This window comes from Eutrema salsugineum, unplaced genomic scaffold (genome assembly GCF_000478725.1).
Source record: "Eutrema salsugineum unplaced genomic scaffold, Eutsalg1_0 scaffold_1, whole genome shotgun sequence".
Taxonomy (NCBI): domain Eukaryota; kingdom Viridiplantae; phylum Streptophyta; class Magnoliopsida; order Brassicales; family Brassicaceae; genus Eutrema; species Eutrema salsugineum.
Genome location: NW_006256909.1, coordinates 3,696,021 through 3,718,575, shown reverse-complemented (window position 1 = coordinate 3,718,575; position 22,555 = coordinate 3,696,021). Strand labels below are relative to the sequence as shown.

At 40.4% G+C, this 22,555-nt stretch overlaps 6 protein-coding genes and 1 non-coding gene across 11 annotated transcripts in view; 3 read left to right on the top strand and 4 right to left on the bottom strand.

The window, feature by feature from the left end:
- LOC18030192 (aspartate--tRNA ligase 2, cytoplasmic) overlaps positions 1 to 1,445 on the top strand; it is a 2,825-nt gene extending 1,380 nt beyond the window's left edge. The window contains 5 exon segments of the mRNA XM_006412555.2: positions 1 to 172; positions 260 to 370; positions 494 to 547; positions 627 to 822; positions 915 to 1,445. The exon segment at positions 1 to 172 is cut by the window's left edge and continues 17 nt beyond it. Of these exon segments, the coding sequence (XP_006412618.2) occupies positions 1 to 172; positions 260 to 370; positions 494 to 547; positions 627 to 822; positions 915 to 1,156 (775 nt within the window). The 3' untranslated portion in view covers positions 1,157 to 1,445.
- Positions 1,446 to 1,835: 390 nt separating this feature from the next.
- LOC18030191 (calcium homeostasis endoplasmic reticulum protein) lies at positions 1,836 to 4,635 on the bottom strand. Its single transcript, XM_006412554.2, has 4 exons — positions 4,421 to 4,635; positions 3,207 to 4,238; positions 2,749 to 3,020; positions 1,836 to 2,631 (listed from the first exon to the last, which is right to left on the bottom strand). Exons 2-4 carry the CDS (start codon positions 4,208 to 4,210, stop codon positions 1,967 to 1,969), a joined length of 1,941 nt encoding a protein of 646 aa, XP_006412617.1. The 5' UTR covers positions 4,211 to 4,238; positions 4,421 to 4,635; the 3' UTR covers positions 1,836 to 1,966.
- Positions 4,636 to 4,734: 99 nt separating this feature from the next.
- Positions 4,735 to 12,171, top strand: LOC18030190 (DNA topoisomerase 1). 3 transcript variants are annotated; one of them, XM_024149309.1, is made up of 23 exons: positions 4,735 to 4,928; positions 5,169 to 5,792; positions 5,867 to 6,151; positions 6,229 to 6,638; positions 6,851 to 7,490; positions 7,573 to 7,659; positions 7,815 to 7,861; positions 7,950 to 8,059; positions 8,177 to 8,277; positions 8,476 to 8,568; positions 8,820 to 8,906; positions 8,994 to 9,077; positions 9,628 to 9,696; positions 9,799 to 9,858; positions 9,950 to 10,021; positions 10,150 to 10,257; positions 10,331 to 10,407; positions 10,677 to 10,760; positions 10,912 to 11,023; positions 11,100 to 11,189; positions 11,362 to 11,427; positions 11,517 to 11,612; positions 11,828 to 12,171. In XM_024149309.1, exons 1-23 carry the CDS (start codon positions 4,848 to 4,850, stop codon positions 11,972 to 11,974), a joined length of 3,630 nt encoding a protein of 1,209 aa, XP_024005077.1. In that variant the 5' UTR covers positions 4,735 to 4,847; the 3' UTR covers positions 11,975 to 12,171. The 3 variants fall into 3 exon arrangements, with proteins under 3 accessions (XP_024005077.1, XP_024005078.1, XP_024005076.1); XM_024149310.1 differs by having other exon boundaries at positions 5,864 to 6,151; positions 6,232 to 6,638; XM_024149308.1 differs by having other exon boundaries at positions 5,864 to 6,151.
- Positions 12,172 to 12,720: 549 nt separating this feature from the next.
- Positions 12,721 to 15,844, bottom strand: LOC18030543 (U-box domain-containing protein 52). The gene is made up of 9 exons (XM_024149662.1): positions 15,634 to 15,844; positions 15,368 to 15,471; positions 15,140 to 15,261; positions 14,845 to 15,044; positions 14,690 to 14,753; positions 14,292 to 14,595; positions 14,082 to 14,186; positions 13,589 to 14,008; positions 12,721 to 13,491 (listed from the first exon to the last, which is right to left on the bottom strand). Exons 1-9 carry the CDS (start codon positions 15,842 to 15,844, stop codon positions 12,721 to 12,723), a joined length of 2,301 nt encoding a protein of 766 aa, XP_024005430.1.
- Positions 15,845 to 16,419: 575 nt separating this feature from the next.
- Positions 16,420 to 18,469, bottom strand: LOC112082190 (probable nucleoredoxin 3). Of its 3 annotated transcripts, none has more exons than XM_024149497.1 (4): positions 18,336 to 18,469; positions 17,792 to 17,896; positions 17,234 to 17,713; positions 16,420 to 17,150 (listed from the first exon to the last, which is right to left on the bottom strand). In XM_024149497.1, exons 2-4 carry the CDS (start codon positions 17,894 to 17,896, stop codon positions 16,569 to 16,571), a joined length of 1,167 nt encoding a protein of 388 aa, XP_024005265.1. In that variant the 5' UTR covers positions 18,336 to 18,469; the 3' UTR covers positions 16,420 to 16,568. The 3 variants fall into 3 exon arrangements, with proteins under 3 accessions (XP_024005265.1, XP_024005264.1, XP_024005266.1); XM_024149496.1 differs by having other exon boundaries at positions 17,792 to 17,901; positions 18,336 to 18,444; XM_024149498.1 differs by having other exon boundaries at positions 17,792 to 17,912; positions 18,336 to 18,415.
- Positions 18,470 to 18,670: 201 nt separating this feature from the next.
- LOC18030542 (probable LRR receptor-like serine/threonine-protein kinase At4g31250) lies at positions 18,671 to 21,722 on the bottom strand. The gene is made up of 3 exons (XM_006412551.2): positions 20,977 to 21,722; positions 19,734 to 20,399; positions 18,671 to 19,651 (listed from the first exon to the last, which is right to left on the bottom strand). The coding sequence occupies exons 1-3, from the start codon at positions 21,644 to 21,646 to the stop codon at positions 18,975 to 18,977; spliced, it is 2,013 nt and encodes a 670-aa protein (XP_006412614.1). The 5' UTR covers positions 21,647 to 21,722; the 3' UTR covers positions 18,671 to 18,974.
- A 726-nt stretch (positions 21,723 to 22,448) lies between these two features.
- Positions 22,449 to 22,521, top strand: TRNAR-ACG. The gene has a single exon. It is a non-coding gene; the product is annotated as a tRNA-Arg (tRNA).
- The last annotated feature ends 34 nt before the right edge of the window (positions 22,522 to 22,555 follow it).

Below are 22,555 nucleotides of genomic sequence, written 5' to 3'. Positions count from 1 at the left end.
TTGTCTGGCTCAGTCTCCGCAGCTTCATAAGCAGATGGCAATATGTGGTGACCTGCGACGCGTCTTCGAGGTTGGTCCTGTTTTCAGAGCAGAAGACTCCTTCACTCATAGACACCTGTGTGAGTTCGTTGGTCTTGATGTGGAGATGGAGATTTATACGCACTATTCTGAGGTAAGATTGTTCTGCTAATTATAATATTTCATCTCAAGTATCTCTATCCTGCTGCCAATGATACTTACATATTTCTTGTTTGTGCAGATTATGGATCTTGTGGACGAGCTGTTTGTCTTCATATTCACTAAATTGAACGAGAGGTGCAATAAGGAACTAGAAGCTGTCAGAAAGCAATACCCATTTGTACCTTTGAAGGTAACAATGAAGTATGATCAAAGGATATTATAGTAAACTGAGTATCTTTCTATCTTTTTGGATTCTGATGATTTTTTTTTTATTTGATTGGATTCTGATGATTAGCACTAAACTTACTTGCAGTTTCTTCCAAAAACGTTGAGGCTAACTTTTGCAGAAGGGATTGAAATGCTTAAGGTATGACTGGTCCTTTTGCATTTGACTTGGTGACTTATTTACTATCAATAATATTTGTTAATCTTGTATGTGTTGACAGGATGCTGGTGTGGAGGTTAATCCTCTTGGAGATCTAAATACAGAATCTGAGAGAAAGCTTGGCCAGCTCGTTTTGGAAAAGTATAACACAGAGTTTTACATGCTGCATCGCTACCCTGCTGCAGTTCGGCCTTTCTACACTATGCCATGTGCAGACGACTCTCGCTACAGCAACTCATTTGATGTCTTCATAAGAGGTGCATCTCTGAGTTTTTGGTTTTTGACTATCTGTCTTCTCACCGATTGTGTTGCCACTCATTCTAATACTAAATTTGCTCTTTTGTCCTAGGTGAGGAGATCATATCAGGAGCTCAACGTGTTCATATCCCAGAAGTCTTGGAGCAACGTGCAGGAGAATGCGGCATTGATGTGAAGACAATAAAAACATACATCGATTCATTCAGGTACGGTGCACCTCCTCACGGTGGATTCGGAGTGGGGCTTGAGCGAGTGGTAATGCTCTTTTGTGCCCTCAATAACATCCGCAAAACATCGCTCTTCCCTCGTGACCCTCAAAGACTCGCTCCCTAATACAATCTGTTCAACTCAAAGCTAAAGCATGGATAATTCGCCAGATTTGCAGATCTTTCGCCAGATTTGCAGATCTTTCTCATGAATATTTTTTAAGAGTTTAAGGGATTTATTATCTTTGCCTGATTCTTGCCCTTTAGTGCAAGTGAATCTTGATTTTAGTTCTGTGATACTTCTGTGTCTTTCACATTACCGAGTAAACTAAACCCATTTCTCCCAATATTTTTTGTTGAATATTGATATTCTGATGAATTAGTATATGTTCAAATATAAATAATATGCCGTTCCGTTACCATAACCAAAGCTATTGTCTACTTTGCACGCAGGCTCAATTTTGTTACTTTAAACACACTGAACTAGCCATTGGAAGATGATAGAACGTAGATCTTGTGTGATAATTCGTACTTCTGTGTTTGCTGTGTCAGGTGTATGATAAACCAAGTGAGATTATGGCGGATAAATTTAGTGATTCAGTTTAGCAAATATGTAAATATTTAAGTTGATCTTCCCACTTAATTTAACAAAATTATATGCTGCTATCGGTACGTCTTTTATTAGGTTTTTTTTTTTTTTGTCACACATTAGCAAAATTCAGGAGCTTTGTTGTGACGATTGAGAAAAAGAAATATGTTCTCAAAAACCTTGGAGTAGTGACAAAGATTAATGGAGTAAATGGAGGCGTTGATAAGTTTTTTTCAAAGCTGAGATCATCACAATTTTTTCATAGTAACAACTAGGAGACAAGGCATAACTTTGTTACTCTAAAACAGACTGAACTAGCCATTAGAAGATGAGAAGTGGAACTGAATCTCATCTGGTTGTTGATCTTGCACTCATGGATGTGTGATAATTCGTACTTCTGTGTTTCCTGTAAGATGTATAAACATCATCATACTGAGTTGGTTCGTTGGGATCAGCTGTTGCTCCAAGTCCCAACCTCCCAGATCCGCTCTTTTTATCGGTGCTCCCATCTGCATATGTTCCTGTCTCAGGGTCCACCTGTAGATTTGGAGGTGGAGGAATACAGGCACCTCCTTTGCGCAGTGGACTATCCCGCTCGTAATCATCATAGTCGTCTTGCGATTCAGATCCCATTGGACCTTCACTCGGGTTGACCTCACCTATCTCTTTGAAGAACTTTGACACTCTCTCCAGTACTTGAGATTGAGGTGTATCAGATGGTGGTATCACGGTTGGGATATCAAGAGGGCTCAATGGGGAGTAAGGCACACCACTACCGATCTGCATCTTTCTGACCATCCCAGGGATCAGACCAGGAGGAAACAGAGGATAAGGAGGCGGCTTCTCACCAGCAGGTGGTTGTGTTGGAGGTGGAACAGAGGGTATGGAACCGGGAAAGGCACCAGGAGGCATCACATTTGGGATAAACTGTTGGGCTGCGACCGGATTACTAGGCAGATGCTCTAAATTCATTGTGCTAGGAACATTACTGCTTGGTGGCTGTTGCATCATTCCTGCAAGTGGATAAAGATAAACAAACTTGTTGGCGTCTGGTCGAATCAAAACCAAATTCATTTTTACATAGGTCAACAGTTATGTTTTCTGTTTCTCTCACGGAAGACCAGGAGTACCTGTATGCTGTAAGGGGTTTGCTGCTATAATGGGTGAACGAGAAAAGGTATTTGCAGGTGGTCCACTTTTCATCTCTTTCTCAAGGGAGGAGATGGTATCTTGATCAAAAACCTCCTTAGAAGCCCAGAACTGCAAAATCTTCTCCAGACGTGACTGGTTTTCTTCCTTGTTCTGTGGGAAGTGGTAAATCCTTCCCAGCATGGAACCCAAAACAGGTCTGAAAGCAAGGGCTTCGTTGTCAAACTCGTGCAAGTTTGTCCTCCGTTGCAAACTGTGTGTAAGGAGGCAAAACGTCAGAGGAAAAGCATGAGAATATACTAGATTATAACATTATAATTTAGCTGTATATTAAATGAACCAGGAACTGAAAAGCACAGAAAATAAACGAAAAAAACAAAGATTATGTAGTAAACCCCTAGAATTATATAAACAAAAACCAGTGATTTAGCTCAGATACCTGTCAAAGAGAATGTCATTAGCTAGATAAACTATGTGCATCTGTCTATCAGAATCATCCATTGCAAAGACCCTCTCTCTAAGTGCCTCTGCTAAAGCTGGTGCAAAGGGAGATCTCTGCATGAACCAAATCTTAGCACTTTTGATAGACTCTTTTGTGCCATTAAGGTTGGACAATACACCATTTAGTTCCATTGCAACATCAGCAGGGAGTGGACCAGAAAGACCTCGGAATGCATGAGTTGCCTGATCAAAATCAGGACGAGCATGGGGCGGGACAAAAGGATGAGGTTGCGGAAGATGCTGGTGGTCATGGAACGGAGGGTAAGGAGGTTGGCGTATTGGTGGTACTGCCAATGCACCGGGCACATTGTTCATTGTAGGACTCATCATGGGATTTGGGGGGTGATGCATCATAGGCATAGAAGGTGACTGAAACGAAGGATCAAAAGGTCCTCCAGGGGGATGCATAGAGAGAAATTGCTTATAGCGGTAGTAACCATGCCCTTCACCACCAAACAGAAACGCATAATCAGGATTATCCTTCTGTCTATCACGCATCATAGCCTCAAACTCGGGACCGTTCTTAACCGAATACTCAACAAGCTTATCGATTCGCTTCTGCAGCTCGGGGTCAGCTGGAGGTGGAGGAGGAGGAGCTGAATCATACGGTCCAGGGAATGGTGAAGGAAGGTGATGTGGAGGTAAATGTGGATAGAAAGCCTGAGGTTGCTGTTGACCAAACATATGTGGGTGAGGAGGATGAGGAAGTTGCTGCTGCTGCTGCTGCTGCTGCATAGGAGGAGGATGCTGGTAAGGGAATTGCTGCATAGAAGGGTGAGGAGGCATAAAACCAGGAGCGTTCATTGGTGATGGATATGGTTGATGTTGAGGATGGAATCCGAATTGCTGTTGAAAGTTTGGGACTTGCTGCTGTTGCTGTTGCTGTTGCTGAGGATACGGCAACCCAGAAGATGCAGCATAATCGTGCTGCCTTCGATCCATTTTTATGAACGTTGAGAAAGTTGTGTTCCTGAGAAGAATGCACAAACAAACAGAAGCGTTCCAAATTGGTCATATGAATCAACACAGCTCAAAAACGAAACAAGTAATCCAACTTAGCGAATCAGCATCTAGGCAAAAGAGGAACTTTGAAGTATAAACAGGTTAAAAATCAAAGCCACATCGATTAACAACAGCTGATAAATCACGAACCTAACAGAAGAAACTTGGAGAGATTGTGAGTCAATTTGGAGAGAGGGAGACACAAGACCTAGTTCTCTCACTTACAAACAAAGAAAAACGCAAATTTCTGAGAAATTAGTTGAGCCCGATGGAGCAGAAGCTAAACTTGCCTGAGGAAGAAGAGAGAGAGAGAAGAGAATGAGACGACGACAAAGATCCGGCTTTCTTGTTTGGGCCAAGGAAACCCGTATACATGACCCGCTTCGAATACCTGATTGACCTAGACCCGACCCGATTCTAGTTATAAACCGATAAACCCCAGAAACAGAGAGTAAACCCTTTGGAGTTTCTCCTCCGCTATTAGCAAAATCTTTCTTCTTTCTGCTGGATATATGAAAAGCAACGGAAGAACTCGTGGGACGATTTGAAGCTCTTTGAATCAATCAGAGTCTTCCCAATGCAGAGAACGCTCTCACTTGCGGCTTCTAAGTCTTCTTCTTCGAGTTCAGTTCTGTCTGTTCGTCCTCTCATGGCTAAGGTTAGTGTTTGAATTTTCCTCTGGTGTGTGTGGGAGGGGAGGGGGGTTACTCCAATGTCTGATTCTCGATTCAAATTTTCATACTTTATGGCTAAATCTTTATACTTCATTTTAGTAGTGCAGGCAAAGGAGTCGAATTCGTTTCAATTTTTCGTTGATGCTATATTGTTTGTAAGCGTTTGACAATTTATCACTAGAACTCATGTAGATTCTTGCGTCTGCTTGTTTTTGTCGTTGCAGTTGCAGTGCAGGGCAATTCAGAATTTCCCAGCCTCGTCTTCCTCTTCATTAGTTCGGGTGGATAAAGTCTATAGAAATGTATGCCAGCTTCAGTTTAAAAGGGAAAATGCAAGTTGTTTTAAGTTAGCTTGCGCACTTCCTTCGCATCTGAGGCTTCTCAGTTCTGTTAGTTATGCAACACATTGGAGCAGTTCGAGTTTAAGGTCATTTGGAAATAGTTTCAGACCGTTTCCGGGGAGATATTTTTCTCAAGTCCCCAATGCTGGAAAAAAGGATAAGATTGTTGGTGGTGATGGAAAAGGTGGTGGGAATAGATCAGGTATCAACAAGTTTAATAAGAAGTGGAAGAAGCATAAGGTTTTGGCTTCCTCTGAAGTTGAAGTGGTGGCTTCTACTGAACCAGTTATTGGAGATGTTAGCAGTGGCATCAAGGTGGACCTATCAACTGCAGCTTCACCTGCCTCTACTGTCAAACCAAAACGGCGCCCAAAGAGCAAGAAAGTCCAAGACAAATCTTCCTCAACGGTATCGGTTTTGGAGGAGGTCGCTGTAGAAGAGAGTTTGAAAAGCGTTCCCAAGTCAAAACATTCTGGCTCTGGAAATCGCAAGTTGTCATCTGCTAAGGTATAATCTTAAAGTTTGGGGAACATGATACTCTTACCCTAGCGTATTTTACCTAACAGTACAGTTCTCAGAAGGAGGTGGCAATTATGGAGGTGCCTAAAAGTTCTGACCCATCAAATTCCAAGTCGGAACAACAGCATGGGAAGTCAACAAAAGCAAGCAATGCACCAAAACAGGAGGAGGCTGGGGAACCAGCCTCTACTGTCAAAACAAAACGGCGGCCAAAGAGCAATAAAATCAATGACAAATCTTCTTCAGCGGTACCAGTTTTGGAGGAGGTCTCTGTAGAGGAGAGTTCAAAAGGCGTTGCCAAGCCAAAACATTCTGGATCTCGAAATCGGAAGTCTGCATCTGCTAAGGTATTAGACTTTCAATTTTTGTTGGGACAGAATAGTTTTACCCTTGCTTCTTTTTCACCTAACAGTATAGTTATCAGAAGGAGGTGGCGAAAAATCCCTTGGAGGGGGCCAAAAGTTCTACTCCATCAAATTCCAAGTTGGAACAGCAGCAGTTGAAGTCAACAAAGGCAAGCAAAGCAGCAAAACAGAAGCAGGTTCCTCAACCTCAACCCATGAAAAACAGCATAGAGCATCGAGGGCAAAATGCTTCTAAACCGCTTTATCCGCCAAGTGGAAAATCTGTTGTTGTCGTTGAGTCAATCACAAAAGCAAAGGTTATTCAGGGTTATCTTGGTGACATGTATGAGGTTTTGCCAAGTTATGGTCATATCAGGGACCTGGCCTCCAGGTCTGGTTCAGTGAGGCCAGATGATGATTTTAGCATGGTTTGGGAGGTTCCATCTTCCGCCTGGACTCATATTAAGAGCATAAAGGTGGCATTAAATGGGTAAGGTTTCTTAACTGTTTAACTAATTTTAAAAATCCGTAGTTGCTGTTATCATCTATTCCCTAGTTTTAGAATAGGTTCCGGGTATGTCATTATGCTGTCTAGCTATTGAGATAGATGACTGCTTCAAACTTTAGATGATATGAGCTACTTCTTTCCTTGGCTTTTCTTGTTGTACTTCTCTACCTCATTCTGTTTACCTTATTCCTCAGAGCTGAAAATCTGATTCTTGCGTCGGATCCAGATCGCGAAGGAGAGGCAATTGCCTGGCACATCATTGAGATGTTGCAGCAGCAGGGTGCCTTACATGAAAGTATGACAGTAGCAAGGGTGGTTTTCCATGAGATAACTGAGTCAGCAATAAAAAGTGCACTTCAATCCCCACGAGAAATTGACGGGGACTTGGTACATGCATATCTCGCACGGCGTGCTCTTGATTATCTAATCGGATTTAATATTTCACCTCTACTTTGGAGGAAACTTCCGGGTTGCCCGTCAGCTGGTCGAGTCCAGTCTGCTGCCTTGGCTCTTATATGTGATAGAGAAAGTGAAATTGACGGATTTAAGCCTCAGGAGTACTGGACTGTAGGAATCAAAGTGCAAGGGAAAGAATATTCAGCCCCTTTTCCAGCTCATTTGACCAGTTTAAATTCAAAAAAGTTAAATCAGCTTTCTATAAGCTCTGAAGCAGAGGCACAAGACATTGAGCAAAGGATCAGGTCAGAAGGTTTTCTAGTGAAGGGCACTAAAAAAAGCACTATACGGAAAAACCCACCAACTCCATATATAACATCCACCCTCCAGCAGGATGCTGCTAACAAATTGCATTTTTCAACAGCTGTGACCATGAAGGTTGAAAAACTGAAACCTTTTTATTTTTCGTTTTATTCACTTTTTCATTGAGGGCCTAGTTCTGATAATATGTACGTTACAGCTTGCCCAAAAACTATATGAGGGTGTCCGACTGTCCGATGGTAAATCAGCCGGTCTTATAACATACATGCGGACAGATGGTTTACATGTGGGTGGTCTCTATACTTGTGTATTTTCTGCTATTGGACATTCATTTTTGTTTTGATTTTCAAAATTAGTACCGACTGATTCATCTTGCCATCTTTTACAACTTCTTTTTGATTTTACTTGTTTATTTTTTCATTTGTTTCTGTTTCCCATCAGATAGCTGATGAAGCTATCAAAGATATACAGTCCTTGGTGGTAGAAAGGTAAGACTTAAATGCATCTGTGAAGTTATTCTACGTTAGTCCATTGACTCGAGAAAAATTTAGCAGCTATCCTACTTATCATTTGCAGGTATGGGAAGAATTTCACATCAGCTGGTCCTCGTAAATATTTTAAAAAGGTTAAGAACGCTCAGGAGGCGCATGAAGCTATTAGACCTACCGATATACGTAGATTACCGTGTAAGTAAATATTTTACCATTCTTCCTTAAAAGTATAGAATGTATTTTAGCGGTCATCAATAATCAGCCATAGAATTTGTTGTCGTAACTCTTAACATTTCTTTTATGCATTTCCAGCAACGATTGCCAGCCTGGTTGATGCTGATTCTCTAAAATTATATACCTTAATATGGTCACGAACTGTGGCATGTCAAATGGAGCCGGCTTCGATTGCGCTGGTAATATATGTGCTATTTTGCACTTCAACTCATGCATATAGTGTCAAGTAGGTTCTTATTGATCAGCGTGAAAAAAAGAAGGGAAAAGGAGAGTTTGTAACTTAATTTTCTCATCAACCGATATTGAATGGTTCAAGGTTTAATATTTCAAATCCAACATAATTCTCCAATTTTTTTTCCGACTCTTTTCTTTCTCAGATGCAAATTGATATTGGAAATGCCTCTGAATCCATTATCTTCAGATCATCATGCTCAAAAGTCGACTTCCTTGGATACCAGGCAGTTTATGAGGTATAATCTATTTCATATTATCGTTGATTACTTGGCAACTATATCACCAGGTGGCTTTTAATCCGTCACTTGTGCTGATGACTAGATTTGGCTTTAAGAGCAATTTTTGTAAATTTTGTTCATCTATTTGCTGTGATTGTCATCTGCAGGTTTACTTTGTCGTCTTTGCTTGTTATCAGCTATGCGGGATCCTTCTTCTCTTTGGACATGTGCTAAAGCAGTTTTTGTTGTTTCTCCTGGTGATATTGTAGGATCCTGAAGCTAAGGCAATTAAAAACAAAGACGATGCTCAGACTAGTGAGCGGGAGGCAACTTTTGAAACTCTCAGTTTGTTGAAGGTACCATTTCTGATATCATAACCTTTTTCTTCTCAGCTGTGCTCTGTACTGTGGTTTCATTTCTTTAGGTCTTCCTCCTCTTTTCAGGATGGGGATCTGCTACATATTGGTGAAGTGGAGCTTAAGCAGCACCATACTCTGCACCCACCACGTTATAACGAGGGGTCACTGGTATATAACTCCTATCTCCTTTGTGTCAAAGTGTCTAAGATCCAGTTCCACACTATGTTTTCCCTCAATGTTGGCTCGTTTTGATCAGGCACGGTGAAATTAGTTTTCTATAGGTGAAAAGGAAAAAATATGGTTAGGAAGATGAGAAGAGGACATTTGCACAAATTTGTTTACCAAAAACGTTCCATGCCTTCTTGACTCTTTTATACTTTTTTTAAGCCCAAGACTATTAATCAGCTAGATAATGCTTCATATTTTAGTCTCCAGTAGTTCATTTTGGTTCCCGTTCAGCTAGATAATGCTTCACTGAAGTTTTCATACTACGCTTTTATTGTTCTTGAAGTTAAGCATTGATCTGAAAGAGTTCTCACTAATAGTAATTCATCTCTGATTTAGTAAAGATAGTAGCTTAGCATGAACTGACAGGGGTTTCTTTTGTATGAGTGCTGATTCTGGTGTTGCGCAGACATATTAGGCATGAACTTTTTTATTGTACTGCCGCCAAGCATCACAATACATAATTTGTTTAACATGTATTAATCTGTTTCAGATTAAAAAGCTCGAGGAGTTCGGAATAGGTAGACCCTCAACATATGCATCTATATTTAAGGTTTTACAGGTATGTGCTCGTGTTAAGAAACTGGCGGGTTTTTTTCTAGTGCTTCTGTTTCTTGCTCTAACGTCACCTAAAATTATCGACACCTTTTATTTTTTTTCACAGGACAGAAAGTACTTAACAGTAAAGAGCCGAGTACTGTATCCCGAATTCCGTGGGAGGATGGTACTTTCCCCGTTAATCGAGCTCACTAATTGATGATTTAGTAAACAAACCATTGAAGCATCTCTTTCTAACCTCTGTACTATCTTTCTAGGTTTCAGCTTTTCTTACCAACTACTTCACTGAGGTCACAGACTATAGTTTTACTGCTGATATGGAGACTGAGGTGGATATATAGTTTGTTCTGCACTCAACTCTCTATTAACTAGACAATTTCTGTATACTCCATAGATGTCTTACAATGTTGTAAGATGAGATACCCATTTTTTCCCTTACGATTGATTTTCCTTTCAGCTTGACAACGTTTCTGGTGGTGTAACTGAATGGAAAGGTCTCCTAAGAGACTACTGGACACGATTCAGCGCGTATTGTAAGCGTGTTGAAAATGTCCAAATCCAGCAGGTACTTTCTTAGAAGGATAGACTTTCTTTCTACAATTTTTTTGTTAGCTTCTTACATTATCATATTTATACAGGTGGAGAAAATGTTGGAAAAAAGATACGAGGACTTTTTGTTTTCTTCCCTTCCTGATCCCACTAGGACTTGCCCGAGGTCTGTATCCCTCTTTCCCTTTCACATAATTCAAAATAGAAATGTTAATCGATTTCAGGATAGAAGCATCTTGCTTTAATATTTTAAAGAAACACATGCTTTCATAACTGTCAGCCTATGGTAAAAATACTTTCACGTCTAGTATCGGCACACAATTTGGTAGAATCAAAATATGCAGTGATATACTGAGGGCACTAAATAAGAGAAAAAATTTACTTTTAGTTTGAACGTGTATGCTGATTCTTATTGGCTTTCTTTCCATATTTTAGTTGTTCGGAAGGTACCTTAATTTTCAAAATAAGTAAGTTTGCTTCCGGGTATTTCATTGCTTGCGATCAGTTCCCTTCATGCAAGTAAGTTGAATCTCTATCTTTTTACAGCTGAAATGTTTCCTCATGTATTCTTTCCTTCGTATTTTACGTATTTAACTTTTCTTAGTTTTTTATATATCCATTCATTATCATGGTCACTGATATTAATTTGAGCTATGTTGTTCAAATACAGGTTCATTGCTAAAACGCTTTATGGAGAGGATGAGGATGATGATGATCCTCCAAAAAATACCTGCGTAGAAGAGCCCAAATTGCTAGGCCTACATCCCAATACCAGTGAGAAGGTCCCGCTGTTCGAACCCTCTTCTGTTGACAAATTCTCTAAGAACTTCAATATTCTGAATCCATTTCCTTGTTCAGGTTATTTTAAAGTCCGGTCCCTATGGGCATTATGTACAGCTTGGTGAGGACAGAAAAGGGCACTTACCAAAACGAGCAAATGCGGCCCATGTATGTTGGAGTTTTTTCAATTTAAATAAACATTATATCTCTATGTTTCTCTTCTTACATAAATGGAGACATACTGAGTAAAAGTTCAGTTGCATCTGTGTGCTAGTAATGTCTTGGTAATATAATGCTTGGCTTTTCTTACCGAGAAACCTCTTGCAACCTTGTTTTTCAGATAAAGGATGTGAACACTATTACGCTTGAAGATGCTCTCGAATTATTACGCTATCCTCTGACACTGGTAAGACTGATATAAAGGTTTAATTTATTACGTTTCTGGTTGGGTTGTTTTAAAAGTGCTGATGACTTTGTTTGCTAATGTCTGACCAGGGAACCCACCCTGAAGATAAGCAGCCTGTGGTCTTGAAGCTTAGTAAATCTGGATTTACTGTTCGACATCGTCGCACTATGGCTACTGTTCCAAAGGTATAGTTATGTAATGTTTTATATGATGCCTCCTCAGAATATGATATAGTTAGAATAAGAGGAGCATTTTTTAGGAGTTGTTGGTCTTATACTTGATAAGGAAATGAGGTCTGGATCTGCATCCGTAATATGATAGGATCTATTGTTGTCTATCTTATGTCATGAGTTCAAAGCATTGTCGTTCATTTAAGATAATGTAACTTGTTACTTGGCAGAACATGGAACCAGGTGAGGTTACTTTAGAGAAAGCAATGAAGCTCTTGTCTGGCAAAAATGTGAGAATGTGTGGCAGACCCAAGAGGATCAAGCCAACAGTGGATGAGGAAGAGGAAGGAGATGAAGAAGTTGTTGAGGCGATGTAATCTTTAATTAGGGCCATACCTACTGAAGACGTAAAGAAATATTCGCCTACATCACTAAATTTGTATGTAAAAATTAGAAAGCAAATGAAAAAAATAGACAGTCTGCTAAGTTTCTATATATTCCTCAACTTAATCACCAATTCATCACTCATATCTTGAAACTTTTTTTTTATGATCACAACTTAATAAATAGCCATTACGTCTATATTTTTTTTCGATCTTTAAATTTTTGTCTATCCACACACTTAATCTTTTTTTCCTTTTTGCACGGTTCAGTCTTTAATCAACAACACTTGAGCGTTATTCTTGAATTTGCTTTTATATTAGAGATGGCAAGACGGAAATGTTTCATCTTTGAATTTCCTCCATCCTGATCTAGATGGTATGTTAGCTATAATCAGCTATACAAAATGAACACTTTCTAAATTTAAAAGACACTCTACGGCTTTATACGATGGGCATGCCAATTCAATTGCTCATGTCAGTTAGAGCATATATATACCTTCTAAGGTTAACTGTAACTTTCGGTGAAACATGGATTGCTGATTGCATTTAAATCCTATTCGTCTCTTTCTTATGTGCAGATCAATTTGTTCATCACAACAAACCTTGAGACTTCTGATGTTAATTGAGGCACTGCCATAGAAGTACCGCTCATCTGTTCCTGCAAATGGACATTGGAGAAGAAGGCATGAGAAAGGATTCGAGTTTGAAAATGCATATCTTTGTATGAGTTGTATCAGTTCTCACAACTTGGGGGAGGAAGTTTGACTATCGGTGGGGGAGGAAGTTGGTCCAGGGCTGTTGATAACTACTGCAGACTGAGTTGATTCTTCAGCAAGTGTTCTTAATCTGTTGAGCTCTGGCAAGATAACTTTGGAAAGATCAGGTCTGTCTTTTCGCCTTATCTCTGCACACTTAAGAGCCAACTTGGCAAACTCTGTAGTGTCTTCAACAGGCCAATCAGACACAGCTGGATCAAGCAAATCTTTCAAGTTCCCCTTCTCAAGGGCTCTTTCGACGTAATGAGTTAAACCCATGGGTGGTTTTCCTGTTATTAACTGCAGAAACATAATGCCGAGCGAATAAATGTCAGATTTCACACCAAGCATACCCGTCTGCTGATACTCTGGATCGATGTAGCAAAACGTGCCAGCAGTTGATGTCATGCGGTACTGCGTCACTGTGTTTGCAACGGATGGAGGGACCAGTCTAGCCAGGCCAACATCAGCAAGTTTGCTGACAAAGTTGCGGTCTAGTAAGATATTTGCCGGTTTGAGATCACGGTGAACCAGTGGTTCTGGTTTAGTCTGGTGGAGGAACAACAGTACAGTGCCAATCTCTGCAGCGATTCTAAACCTCGTTTGCCAAGAAAGGGGCGGGGTGTTTCCTTGTCTGAAAAGACGGTCTTCTAAGCTCCCATTGGCCATGAACTCATACACTAAACATCCACATTCTGGACATGCTCCAAGCAGAAGAACCATGTTAGGATGCCTCATGCAGCTTAACACTTCAACCTGTGTTTGATTGATAAGTAACACTTAAATAGAGTCAGATGCAAGAAAGATCCTGATGGATTTAAGGTTGTCTAGAGAGTTTGTTATGAAATTTCACCTCTTTCTGAAACTGTGACCTGCCTTGGGTTGCATCTGGACGCAAAGCTTTCACAGCCACAGGTGTGTGATCCAGATAACACTTATAGACAGGTCCATAACCGCCTTCTCCGATCTTGTATTTCTCATCAAAGTAATCTGTTGCATCCTCAATCTCTTCGATGGAGTACTTCCTGTATCTAACATCTGCGTGCGCTAAAGCATTGACGGCTTTTGTTTTCTCCTCAGATTCCATCAGTGCTTTCATTTCTGCACTGATTCTCTTTCGGGACTCTATTTCAGCAATCCTTTGAGCTGCTTCAATCGCTGCTTTGGATTTTGCTTTCTCCTTCTCTACAATGGCTAACGCGGCTTCTTCTGCATTCTTTGCCTCTTCGAGTTTCCGTTCTTCTTCCATCTTCCAGCGTTGAAGCTCCGTTGCCTGCAGGTTCAACAATTAAAATGAATTACAGTAAAATCAAAAGCACACCACCTTATTGTCATGGGAAGTATACCTTCTGTTTTGCTGTGAGCGCTTCCTTGCAAGCTGTACTGTACATTTCCATCGTTTGCTTCAGCTCCAGTTTAAGCCTCCTCATCTCAGCCTCTACATCAATATCCTAGTTTCCAAAACAAAAACACAATTCTCAAGCCATAAAAACGTCTTGCATACACTAGTAGGTTAAAGTATGCAAACCCACAAAAGATTCAGAAATCAGTCTTACCGCTACTTGCGAAGCAGATGAAAACCTATCAGTCTCAAAGGAGCCTGTTGAGAAAGCAGTTGGTGAGCTTATATCCATTGACCTCCGTCCGTTGGTCATTGACTCGAAGCTACCAGAGTCAATGTCTGAGAAATTTGATAGCCTTGGAGGAGGAGTCCGGTTTGGATCATAATTGTCATATAAGGAAGTACTGGAGTTCCGCTCAGTGCTTGGTCTTCCTGAGCTGATAAAAGATATGTCAGCATCCGGGAGTGATAGGTCTCCGTATGATCTCCCATTCAAGCCTCTTCTAGTGAATGGTGACCTGTTTCAACCAAGAATCTCCGTCGTCTTAAAGTCTATGGTCATGATTCCTGGAGCGTTTCAAATATAAAAAAAAAAACAAGAGAGATGTGTACCTGAAGGAATCTGATTGATCGTCAAGGGACCTGCGATGCTGAGACTCAAATGATTGTCTCTCAGCTACAAGAAACAAGAAAGGTTTCAGTATTTTTGCAGGAGAGTGACATGTGAAGAAGCACTAAGAAATTAAAGCCATTTCTGTTTTTCTAACCTCTTGTGTTAGTAGAAGGCAAAGGTGGATGTGGCTTTAAGCTATTCTGTTGAAGCTGGATACGCAATGGAGACACAGAAGGAGCAGTACGAGAGGCTATCCTCTTTGTTGAAAGCTTTCCTTTTGTTACCACATAAACCGAGCAGAAATCAGGTGCTGTCTTCGTAACAATTCCTGGAATATCTGTAGGTTTGTTGAACCTGCAGAGTTTTAACACCCAGTTGTTTTCATCTGATCCATCATTTGCGGTGAAAATTTCAAAGCAATACCGGAAAGAGAGAGAGATGAAACAAACCTGAGAAAGCCACCTTTTGAGGAGGAACCAATCACCAATACCTCAATAATGACCTGATTTGCATATTCTACTAAAGCTTTCGCCACATCTGAGTCCTCCAATAACACATCTTTGCATTGTATCTGAACACGTTCCATTTCCAAAGAAAGCACGTAGTAAGCGTAGGAAGAGACAGAGCAAATGTAAAACTGAGCTTGACTTTTAGTATATAAGATTAGAGAAACTCACATCTTTGCGTGAACAGAGGCAACGAAAAGGAAGGTACAACTGTTTGATAGAGCCTTCTGGTTCTCCACAAACCAAAGAAGAATCACTATTAATTTGGCTCGTCTCTGAAAAAAACCACAGAGACAAAACCCATAAGACACACATAAAAGAATAACAAGGAGCTAGAAACAGAGAATAAGAAGAAGAAGAAGAAGAAGAAGAAGAAGAAGAAGAAGAAGAAGAAGAAGAAGAAGAAGAAGAAGAAGAAGAAGAAGAAAGATTATTACTAGAGGGGTTTGAGTTAATAGAAGGGTTTGTTGACAGAGAGGAAGCCCGAGTCTTGACATGGACAAGAAGAACGGTTGAGCCTCTCTGCAACATATTATCGACAGCCCATTTCAGAGCATTTTGGCTGCTTTTGTCTCTGTCTATCGCCACAGCAACCAATCCATCCGTGCCAAATCCTCCTCCGTCTCTCTCCCTCCTGTTCCTCGCCATCCAAGTCTCTCTCTTTACTTATGAAATCCCTAAAAACAGAGGAAGGAATATGGAAGAGCACTATACAGAGAGATTTTTTGAAGCTTCAATGGACAAATATATTTCTTGCGTTCTTTAGGTTTTTGGGTTTGTTTCCTTACTAAAATCCTCTTGATTGTTATTCTTCCGTAATTTTGTAGGAATGGACAAAAGGTATGAAGAAGAGAGAAAGAGGTTCCTATAAAAATCCATCGACTCTGTTTCTCTCTCTCTGTTTTGTTTTGTGCGCTTCTCCTTCTTCCCCGCCACTCTTTACTCAAACTTCCCATCAAATTGTGTGTTATATATTTTACGCACAAACGATTTCTTTTCTTTTCACGCAAGAAATAAATACACATGTGTGTTATTAGAAGCAGAGTAAAAACCAAAATCAATAATAACTTCGACTTTCTTTTCAATCTATAGTTTACAGAATGTGAAAATAATATCTGGTTATTTTCCATAAATATCGAGTATACTTTGCCGATAAAAAAAAAAAGAAGAAGAAGATAATGTAATTTGTATAAGCAAAACTGCAAAACATCTACAATCTCCTATTCCTAACTGTGACTGAATATTTCTTGGAATAAAAATGAAGAATATAGGTGACTTAGTGTCTTCTTAACATAACAAATCTTGATGTTTAGCTAGTTACAAAATCTTTCAGACAAGTTCACTACGACTTTCTCTTTAGCTAAATTAACAATCATCCTTGTTCTTCCACACATGTAGGATGAAGATCATAATCGCAAGCATCGCAAGAAAACGCCCAAAACCTACCTTGCTTCTTACAGAAATCACACACATAAGCTCTCGCCATATCCAGCTTTAGCTCATGTTCATGTTTCTTATCTTTCACTTTCCTTGGAAACGAATCGCCTTCTTTCTTCAAACAAGCTTCTAACTCAACAATCCTAGATTCCGTGAACGGAAAACTCCTTGATCCATACAACGATACCATTTCTCTCGCATTTGTGCTCACCGTTTTCTCTTCAGGTCCTATGATGACCAATGCGGGTATGAGTTTGATGTTGAAGATTCTACAAAGATCTTGTCTTGTTCTGTCCTCATAAGGTATTGCAAGCCATGGCATGTTGCTCATGTTGATGTTGAACTCTCCCGAGTCTCTGTCTGTTGAAACCAAGATGACTTGGAAGGAGCCTTTTTCTGTGGTCGCAAGCTCATTGTACATATCTATGAGCTGAGAAGTGAAAGCTCGAAAAGGCGGACACCAGTGTGCACCAAAGTATAAACCTATGGTCTTGCCCACAAGCTTAGAAACTAGTACCTGCATATTTTTCATAGACATAATCATAAAGAATCATTTGATCAGACCAGATAGTTGAAGGTATTAAGTAAGTTATATTTTACCTTACTTCCATTTCTAGAAACAACGTAATTCCGGGATTCATGCGTAAGGAGTTTCACCAATTGTCCTCCAACGCGTTTGGAGTCATCGATGGCCTTGAGTTCTTCTTTCCTCCTTTTAGTGAAAGGATATGCTTCAGGACCATAGTCTTCAATTAGACCAATCACATCTTCAGCGACCAAGATTTCATCTGGATATAGAGGAACAAGTGACGGGATACGAGCAATCTTGTACTTGTCAGTTAATTTGTTGCGTAGGCCTAAACTGAAGGGAGCTGCAAGCCATGGCATGCACCAAAAGTGTTCATAGAATGAAGTCATATCGTGATCGAACGAGACAAAGATGACCTCGAGTTCTTCTCCTCGTTTCTGAAGACTCTCGTAGAGTCTTACCAGCTCTGGAGTGAAGTCCTTGCAAGGCCTGCACCAGTTTGCTGAGAAGAAGAGACAAATCGTTTTCCCGAGAATATATTCCAACGGCACCTGATTGAAGTGAGCTTATAGTTTAGTAAAAGATCCGAGTAAAGAAAATTCACATACCGCTTAAAACACGATTGGTACCTCTCCACTATGCGACAAAAGGAACTCAATCCCTTCAGCTGCTAGTATAGAGTATATCTCATCACTTCCGGGAAACTGGACTTGATAATCTGCTGATACTGCCATCTAAACTGCACAACCACTACGTTCTTTAGCCTTCTATTGTTCAGAAACTTAGATAACGAAACGTAAACAGTACGAGAAATGGACATGCTTCATCAAGAACAAGTGCCTTAGCCTTATTCTAACTCCAAAACGGCTCAAGCGATTCTAACTCTAAAGGATTATAAGGAAAAGAGCACATGGGTTATGTGATTTGGCACTTAGCCTTATTCTAACTCCTGAGTTTTGTCTGTCGATTAAAACCTCCCAAGTTCCATCTTAGATAATCAAACATACAGAAATATTAAGAGCAGTTTCAAAACATCGGAAACCCAGAACAAAACTTGAAGGAACATACAACTGATAAAACTGAAACATAAACCATCTATAACAGGTTTTACAGACGATGAACTGTAATTCAGAAGACCTGTTGAGAAAAATTAGCAAGCGAAACTCAACGTACCTGATACCAGGGAGATAGTGATACGAGGAAACTACACAGAAACAAATTTCAATACAGAGTCAATTGTTGTTGATTTTCTTCTCGGTTGATCAAGCTTGTAAATTCCAAGAAAAGGGGATAAAGAAAAATCACATGGGGACAAGAAAATTAATATAGAAAAGGATATAATTTTTATTAAAGTCTCTATCAAACGAACAAGTGAATAAGTAAATCAAAATATCCTCAAAGCATATACCATCTGAAACGTTACCCAATAGCCAAAGCAAGAAGCTTGTAAAACCAATAAATTAATATTCTTGCTTATCTCAAGCAGTGCATCAGAAAGTGGACAAGTTGACGAAGAAATGGACATAAAAAGACATTCTTTTGCGTCTAGATGATACCAAACGAGGGCACCAATATTCACAAGATGGGGAAGAAAAGACAAAAGCTGAAATTTAAAAAATCAATTAAAGAAACAAAAGCGTGAAGCTTTTACTCATCAACCATAACTAAGAAAAGAATTGAATGAAAAGTGATCGTCTTAACCTACAGACAGAGACATGAAACTTGATCAACAAATATCAAGATTTAGCTGAAGAAGAAGACTACTGAGGACCAGAGAGAGAGAGAGAGAGAGAGAGAGGCCTTCAATGGAAGCTATTGCATGAGCGAGAACTCCTCAGTCATGGCTCTTGAAGAACGATGATCACCTTCACTAGCAGTCACGTATGAAGATCGAACACTCTCTTGACCTCCACCTGCATCTTTTTCGACTTCTTCTATTCGATCAACAGCCTCGTGAAGCTCAATTCTCCTCTCTATGTCCCAATCACAGCATCTCAACCCAATCTTGAGCAGCTTCAACATTTGCCCTTCGTGTTCTTTCCCTGCTTTCATCTCCTTATCGAACACATCAGCTGTCCACTCCGTTCTCGCTACAGACTCAACCCAAGCAGCTAGCTCGTCATCAGCTCCTTTCCCTTGCCGGAGATAGTTCGCCGGAAACTTCCCCGTCAGAATCTCGAGGATTAAGATCCCAAGGCTCCACACATCGGACTTTCTCGAGGTCCGGTCTTGCTGAGTGAACTCTGGAGCCTTGTAAGCCACCATGAACTGCTGCGATTGTTCCTTGTTCACCACCGGCACGAGAGCGTAGTCCGTTAGTAGTGGCTCGAAGTCATGGTCAAGCAACACATTGGAAGATTTGAGATGGCCGTGAGGGAGATTCAAATCCGGGAATACTCTGTATAGATAAGCCAAACCTCTCGTAACTCCCCTTACAATCTTCAACCGGATCGGCCAGTCCAAAACCACCTGACCTGGTTTCCGATTTGCTGCAAAAAAAAAAAAAAATCATCAGATTCGTCGAAAAATCATAAGATGAAGATGAACACTAGAGAGTTAAATTGATTTTACCATGGAGGAGATTCGCAAGACTTCCATTAGGAATGTAATTGGTAACGAGAAGCTTCTCCTCTTTCCTGTAATAGAAGGCGATCAATGGAAGGAGATTAGGGTGAGACAATCGTCCGATCTTCTTCATATGATCGTAAAACTCTTCTCTCCCGATATTGCTCATGAACCTAAACCGCTTCACAACCACCGCACGGCCGCTCGATAAAGCCGCCTTATACGAAGATCCAAATCCGCCGCTTCCGAGAACCTCCGCCGATGCACGGAGCATATCCTGGAGCGTGAATTTCTCCTGATCATTCCTAACGAAATGAAGCTTCCGTTGATCTCCTCGCTTGTCTTCGTCTTGAGACTGAACTCCCTCGGATAATGATGCTGTAGCTGCTGAATCTCGCTGCACACTTTCATTGGCTAGTTTCCTGTAGACCTTGGAGTCCAGCGAGCTTTTCTCGCTCTGTTGCTCGGTTGGTCCGTAGACTTGGCCGAGGCCGTATCCGTCGTCGCGGCTGCTCCTACGGTCTTGACGACGGCCGAGGATGCAGACGGAGAGAAAGACGGTAATGAGGACAATGACGGCGAGGATGGTGAGTGCAAGGAGAAACACCGTTAGTAACGGCGGACGAGTGTATCTGCACGGGAGCAAAGGCGGCCCACACAACCCCTTGTTACCTGTTTTAGACCCATACGAATTATTGAAATTGTGAGATCTTACGTAGCCCAATTTTATACAGGCCCACTAAGAATTTAGCAAACAAACCGAATTTAACCACTAACTGTATAATCAAAATTACTTTTTTTTTTTTTTTTAAATCAAATTTACTTTGGATTGGGAAACGAGTACTAATATGTTAATTTGATATTATTATTTTTTTGTCGGAATGTTAATTTGATTTATCCCGGAAAAATATGTAAATATGTATTATTGTTCTTAAGTATTTTTTTTTGTTTTTGATTCCTAACAGTAAACTAATCATTTCCATGGAAAACTCAAACGTGTCTAACGTGCTCACTACTCACAAAAAGTGTTCAAACTTTCCAATGGATAGTGATAACTATAGGCTTTGTAGCAGTTAATTCTTTAGGCAAAAATGACTACATATATGGATAAAGATTTACATGTCCGATTGATGGTTATAAAAGTAAGTTGCATGTTTATGCATCAGATTATATATGTGGAAGATGATCATGATTATAATATTTTTTCCAAAAACAAAAAAAAAAATGATGATGATGTGACGATAATCACCTGAAAAGAAAGTGGAGTTCATGAGGCCGAGAGTAAACGGAATTCGACCCTCTAATCGATTATTAGCAACGTTAACGGTAACGAGATTCTTCTGTTTAAACGCCGGTATTTTCCCGGTGAACATATTATCCTCGAGATTCAGCTCAATCAGCTTCGGCAATTTCCCCAACGACTCCGGAATCTCACCGGAAAACCGGTTTCCTTCAAGATGAACTTTCACCAGAGCCTTCATTCCGTCAAACAAATCACCGTCGATCTCGCCGGAAAACCGGTTATGCGCCAGGTAAAGATGAACCAGCGATACAAGCCCGTCGATTCCACGTGGCATCGTCCCCTCGAAATCATTACGCATAAAGCTGACGCTCTTGAGCCCGCGCAAGGACCCGAGCGCTTGCACGTCAAGCTCGCCGGAGAGACTCATGTTCTCTAGACGGAGACCGAAAACGATGCCGTTCCAGCACATCACTCCTTTCCATTTGGAATCGCTTCCTTTTGCCCCGGAGCAAGGTGGCTCGCCGGAATCCCATCCGCTTAGCGCTGTGGCGTTCAAAAGAGATGACTTGAACTTCAAAAGAGCATCCGCGTCACCGTCGCCGGAGATGGGAACGGCGAAGCAGATGGCTAGTAACAACAGAGAGTACACGATCGGGGGTTTGTCATCGCGGATCATTTGGATCGCCGGAGCGAGGTTTGGTGATTAAACAAATCCAAATTGGGTTTCAAGAGGAAGAAGGGAGATATATGTCGGAATTATTGTTTGAATTAATCAAATGAGATGAGGTTTTTGGCCGGAAGAAAAATGAAAGTGGACGGCTGATGGTGAAATGACAGCAAAGGTCAAGCACAATCGTTTTCTCTCTTGGAGAGCTCCAAGAACGTGGAACCAACTAAGTCTAAAGCTTGGATGGTTTACTCACAATTTTGTACTAACTGCCTTGATTACGTGTTTCTAACGTTTAGTTTAGTTTTACTTGATTATCTTAAAAGTCTTATTCTTACCATTTTTTTTTTGTAATAAAATCTTTGTAAAGATTACATGAAAGTTAATGGTCTTCATTATGTTGTCAGAATCATATATGAATTGTACAAATTCCAATTGCTTCACACTTTTAGATACATGACATCGTAATCTCTCTAAAAAAATCTGACCCGCCGATTAATTGTAGTGGCTAATGGAATTTGTTAGAATATACTTGATGATATACGTTGTATGATCTATTGAGGTATCGTCACAAGTAGCCAGTTGGCTTTTCTAATTAAATAGATACTCAATCCAATGACAGTGTACTTCTTCAATGTGTTTCATAAGATACACACCCATAAAAAATTGAAGGACATTGTATTTACGCATGGCTTCAAAATACATTCAATAGATTTGAATTGGTTGACGAAAAACAAAAAGATTTGAATTGATTGGAATCTGCTACTAGTAACAACTATATATAAATACATTCTATGAAATCAGCAAGTAAGACTCCATGGCCCAATGGATAAGGCGCTGGTCTACGAAACCAGAGACTCTGGGTTCGATCCCCAGTGGAGTCGATTTTTTAAACCTCCTTTTTGATACACTACAATA

Bases quoted from the DNA above. Each gene is read 5' to 3' on its own strand.
- LOC18030191 (XM_006412554.2), bottom strand. From the start codon at position 4,210: ATGGATCGAAGGCAGCACGATTATGCTGCATCTTCTGGGTTGCCGTAT. The intron at 3,021-3,206 runs GTATCTGAGCTA...CCTTACACACAG, and splicing joins AATGACATTCTCTTTGACAG to TTTGCAACGGAGGACAAACT. The intron at 2,632-2,748 runs GTACTCCTGGTC...ATCCACTTGCAG, and splicing joins AAACCCCTTACAGCATACAG to GAATGATGCAACAGCCACCA.
- LOC18030190 (XM_024149308.1), top strand. From the start codon at position 4,848: ATGCAGAGAACGCTCTCACTTGCGGCTTCTAAGTCTTCTTCTTCGAGT. The intron at 10,761-10,911 runs GTAAGTTGAATC...GTTCAAATACAG, and splicing joins GATCAGTTCCCTTCATGCAA to GTTCATTGCTAAAACGCTTT. The intron at 11,024-11,099 runs GTCCCGCTGTTC...TTCCTTGTTCAG, and splicing joins ATCCCAATACCAGTGAGAAG to GTTATTTTAAAGTCCGGTCC.
- LOC18030543 (XM_024149662.1), bottom strand. From the start codon at position 15,844: ATGGCGAGGAACAGGAGGGAGAGAGACGGAGGAGGATTTGGCACGGAT. The intron at 15,045-15,139 runs GTTTGTTTCATC...AAAACTCTGCAG, and splicing joins TCAAAAGGTGGCTTTCTCAG to GTTCAACAAACCTACAGATA. The intron at 14,754-14,844 runs GTTAGAAAAACA...TGTTTCTTGTAG, and splicing joins GCCTTCTACTAACACAAGAG to CTGAGAGACAATCATTTGAG.
- LOC112082190 (XM_024149497.1), bottom strand. From the start codon at position 17,896: ATGGCAGTATCAGCAGATTATCAAGTCCAGTTTCCCGGAAGTGATGAG. The intron at 17,714-17,791 runs GTACCAATCGTG...CACTTCAATCAG, and splicing joins TTTTGTCGCATAGTGGAGAG to GTGCCGTTGGAATATATTCT. The intron at 17,151-17,233 runs GTAAAATATAAC...AAAAATATGCAG, and splicing joins TTTCTAGAAATGGAAGTAAG to GTACTAGTTTCTAAGCTTGT.
- LOC18030542 (XM_006412551.2), bottom strand. From the start codon at position 21,646: ATGATCCGCGATGACAAACCCCCGATCGTGTACTCTCTGTTGTTACTA. The intron at 20,400-20,976 runs GTGATTATCGTC...GGTCTAAAACAG, and splicing joins GAACTCCACTTTCTTTTCAG to GTAACAAGGGGTTGTGTGGG. The intron at 19,652-19,733 runs GTAAAATCAATT...TTTTTTTTGCAG, and splicing joins TCTTGCGAATCTCCTCCATG to CAAATCGGAAACCAGGTCAG.